Raw genomic sequence first — 3,857 nt, forward strand, 5'->3', positions numbered from 1 at the left:
ATTATCTTATTTATAACCATTATCTTATTTATAACCATTATCTTGTTTATAATTATTATGCATTATTCCTATTGCACTCTGTATGGAAAGGTTAAAAGGAGCCTACATATATATATTACCCAAACATTTAGCTTAACTAATTTAAAAAACAAAAGTATCAGACTATATTCTTCAAATAATTCTAAATATCCTAGATATAACCTTAATAACACCTATTATCTTAACCCTTATTATATTACAGGTCTTGTAGATGCAGAGGGTTGTTTTACAACATCTATCTATAAAGATTGTAGAATGAAAACAGGATGACAAGTTAAACCTATATTTCAACTTAATTTACATAAAAAAGATCTAAAAATCTTAGAAGCTTTACAAAAAACATGGGGTGTAGGTAAAATATATAAACATGGTCAAGATTCATTTATGTATCGTGTTAGTTCTTTGAAGAATTTAAGAGTAATAACAACTCATTTCGATAATTATCCTTTAATAACCCAAAAATTAGCAGATTACCTGTTATTTAAACAATCTATTGATTTAATACAGGAAAAGTTACATTTAACTGAAAAAGGTTTACTAACATTAGTTGGTATAAAATCTGTATTAAATTGGGGTTTATCTGAAAAATTTAAAGAAACATTTCCTAATTTGATACCCGTAGTAAGACCAAAGGTTGATATTTCAGAAATAAAAGATGTTTATTGACTAGTTGGGTTTGTTGAAGGGGAAGGATCTTTTATGGTTATTATTCAAGAATCTAAAAGCAAAAAAACAACAGACAATATAAGTTTAAGATTTGTAATAACTCAACATTCTAAGGATTCAGTATTATTAGATAATATTTCAAATTATTTAGGTTGTGGGAAATGTTATTGTAGCCGTAATGAAGTAAATTTAACTGTTTCAACTTTTTCTGATATAAATAAAATCATATCTTTATTTAATAAATACCCATTACTAGGCACTAAAAAGGAAGATTACCTAGATTTTTGTCAAGTAGCCGAGTTAATAAAATCTAAGGATCATTTAACAAAGCAGGGTATAGAAAATATAAAAAGAATTAAAAGTAATATGAACAGTAAAAGAATACATTAACTAAACGTCTTATATATAAAATAGTCTAACTCTTATATTTTGTTTTTAATTACGCTTTATTATAATTGGTAATATAATATGTAAAATTTTACTATATGCTGAAAATTTCTAATGCTTTAGATACGATCATGAATAATAAATTTAACAATGGCTGTAGAATTTATTAAAAGACGTAACAACTCTAAAGATAAAACAATGAAAAATCAGCAGGAAACCAACAGATATTACTAATACTTTAGACAAAAAGAATAGTGTATACTAGAGGGTCCTCAGAGACTACACGTAAAAGGCTGCTCATATTACTAAATAGAGCAGTCAAGATATAGTCCGGCTTGATATGTCTATATGTCTATCAAGAAGTCCTTATAGTTTTGCCTCAACATCTCATTTTATATTAACATTCTCACTTAGTTTTACTGTTGTATTAGGTGCAACAGTTTTAGGATTCAAAGAACACGGATTAAAATTCTTTTCTTTATTTGTTCCAGCGGGGTGCCCGTTAGGATTATTACCTTTACTTGTATTAATTGAATTCATTTCATACTTAGCTAGAAATGTATCTTTAGGATTAAGATTAGCAGCCAACATAAAAAGATGAGACTAGGTGCCTCATTCTTACTGTGTAAAAGAGCCAAACTCCGGGGAAGCCCTAAAGCTCTAATAACTAAAGGTAAGACGGAAACTTCTTACCTGGCCTCATTAATGATTGAGGGTATAGTAACATCATTAGAGATTCTAGTAATAGAAATGGGTGATCGCGGATCTAAAATAGATAATGTACTATCTGTAAAAGAGCAACGAGTAGACGGTTCTTCCATTAGGTAAAACCAATGGTAAGGTGTACTCTAGTCGCCGGGAAAGCCGGTTCTTGGGCGAAATTAAGTAACCTAAGATTAAAGTTATCACAATAGCCTATCCTCATTTTATAATATTTCTCCTTTTTATTTCCTCTATCGACATAATAGTTGAGAATAAAGAGGGAATTGAAAAGGAAAATAAAGATATAATCGGCAATTTCGTAAGATGTAAAATCATACTGTAATAATTTAAAGAAAGGATAAAGTATATAAACACCTTTAAATAAGGGGACAAAGTTTATATATACCTTTAAAGAAAGGATAAAGTTGTTAACGAATTATATTATCTTTTGTTAAAAATTCCACTAAGAGATCTGTCACATATGATAGGTTTAACTTATATAGCGTAAGATCGCGTAGATTATTGTATCCACCTAAAAAGTATGCCTTTTCTACAAAAGGTTTAATACCTTTTGGGGTGAGAGCGTTTTCAACTTCAAAAAGTGATGACTCTTCTTTTGATTTGATGGTTTTCTCTGATGCAGACAAAGACAAACTAGATATCCTTAAATATATTAAAGGTAAATCTGGAATTTATATGTGAACTAATAAATTGAATAATAAGAAGTACGTAGGAAGTTCTATAGATTTAAAGCGTAGACTTTTGGAATATTACAATGTAAATAGAATGCTAAACGAAAAAAGTATGGCTATTAATGTTGCTTTATTAAAGTACGGTTATACTAATTTTAGTCTAACTATTCTAGAGTTTTGTGAAAAAGATAGTCTTATGTCTAGAGAAAAACACTTTTTTGAAATATACTCTCCTGAATACAATCTATTAAAAACACCTGGAAGTCCTTCACGAGGATCAGGTTGAACACATTCTGAAGCTACCATAGAAAATATGCGTATAGCTGCTTCTAAGACATTTAAATCTCCGGAATTTTTAACTAAATTATCTAAAGGTCAACCTAGTGGAATAGAAGTTGAGGTAACTGATTTGGAAACAAATAGTATTTCTACTTATCATGCCATTAAGGCTGCAGCTCGAGCTTTAGATATAGACAAAAGATATATTGAGCATTATATTTACTTGAAACAAGATAAACCTGTTTTAGGTAGATATACATTTAAATTAAATTCAGATCACACAAGTACAAGTACAAATATAATTAACGAAAAGGTTCAAAAAACCTCTAAGAAAGTGGAGGTTACTAACGTTGACACTAAAGAGGTTATAATATACTCTTCTATTACCGCTGCTGCTAGAGCATTAGGTTATCGTCAACCTAGTATATCTTTATATTTAAAGGATAATAGAACTAAACCTTTTAAAGGGAAATATCTGTTCAAACTAGTAGACTAGAATACTGAGGTATATGTTGTATACTTTATAGTACATCTCGTAATTGAAGTATATATCTTTAAAAATTTAAGTAAATAATATAATCTAAGGATGAAGTTGTTGGACGATTATCAGGTCACATGCTTTTAAATATCTTAAGTGGATTTACATACAATATTATGAGCTCTGGTATCATTTTCTTTATCCTAGGGTTACTACCATTAGCCTTTATAATTGCATTCTCTGGATTAGAATTAGGTATTGCCTTTATACAATCACAAGTATTTGTGGTATTATCTTGTTCATACATTAAAGATGCACTAGAATTACATTAGAGGTATATTACCTTTATTTTCTACCCCTGCGGGGTTCCTTTAGGAACCTTAAGGGGTTCCCTAACTTTTTTTTACATATATTATGATAAATTAAAAAAAGTAAAAGGGAAAGAATTAGACTTTTTGACCTTTTAAAGAGTCCTATACAATAGAAAAAAAAGGGGTGTGTTGCATACGGCTATGCATTTTGATTGCAGATCATAAATATAAGGTTCAACTCCTTCACATCCCTGGGTTATACTTATGTACAGAACATATCATAAACCAACTTTTATATAAAAC

At 29.2% G+C, this 3,857-nt stretch overlaps 2 protein-coding genes across 2 annotated transcripts; both read left to right on the forward strand.

Moving 5' to 3' along the window:
- Positions 1-1,432: 1,432 nt before the first annotated feature.
- COCMIDRAFT_111365 (uncharacterized protein) lies at positions 1,433-1,693 on the forward strand (the record flags this gene model as incomplete). The annotated part of the gene is made up of 1 exon (XM_007695775.1): positions 1,433-1,693. One exon carries the CDS (start codon positions 1,433-1,435, stop codon positions 1,691-1,693), a length of 261 nt encoding a protein of 86 aa, XP_007693965.1.
- Positions 1,694-2,598: 905 nt separating this feature from the next.
- COCMIDRAFT_41947 (uncharacterized protein) lies at positions 2,599-3,261 on the forward strand (the record flags this gene model as incomplete). The annotated part of the gene is made up of 2 exons (XM_007695776.1): positions 2,599-2,767; positions 2,810-3,261. The coding sequence occupies 2 exons, from the start codon at positions 2,599-2,601 to the stop codon at positions 3,259-3,261; spliced, it is 621 nt and encodes a 206-aa protein (XP_007693966.1).
- Positions 3,262-3,857: the final 596 nt, after the last annotated feature.

The sequence above is a fragment of the Bipolaris oryzae genome (assembly GCF_000523455.1).
Source record: "Bipolaris oryzae ATCC 44560 unplaced genomic scaffold scaffold_449, whole genome shotgun sequence".
Classification (NCBI taxonomy): domain Eukaryota; kingdom Fungi; phylum Ascomycota; class Dothideomycetes; order Pleosporales; family Pleosporaceae; genus Bipolaris; species Bipolaris oryzae.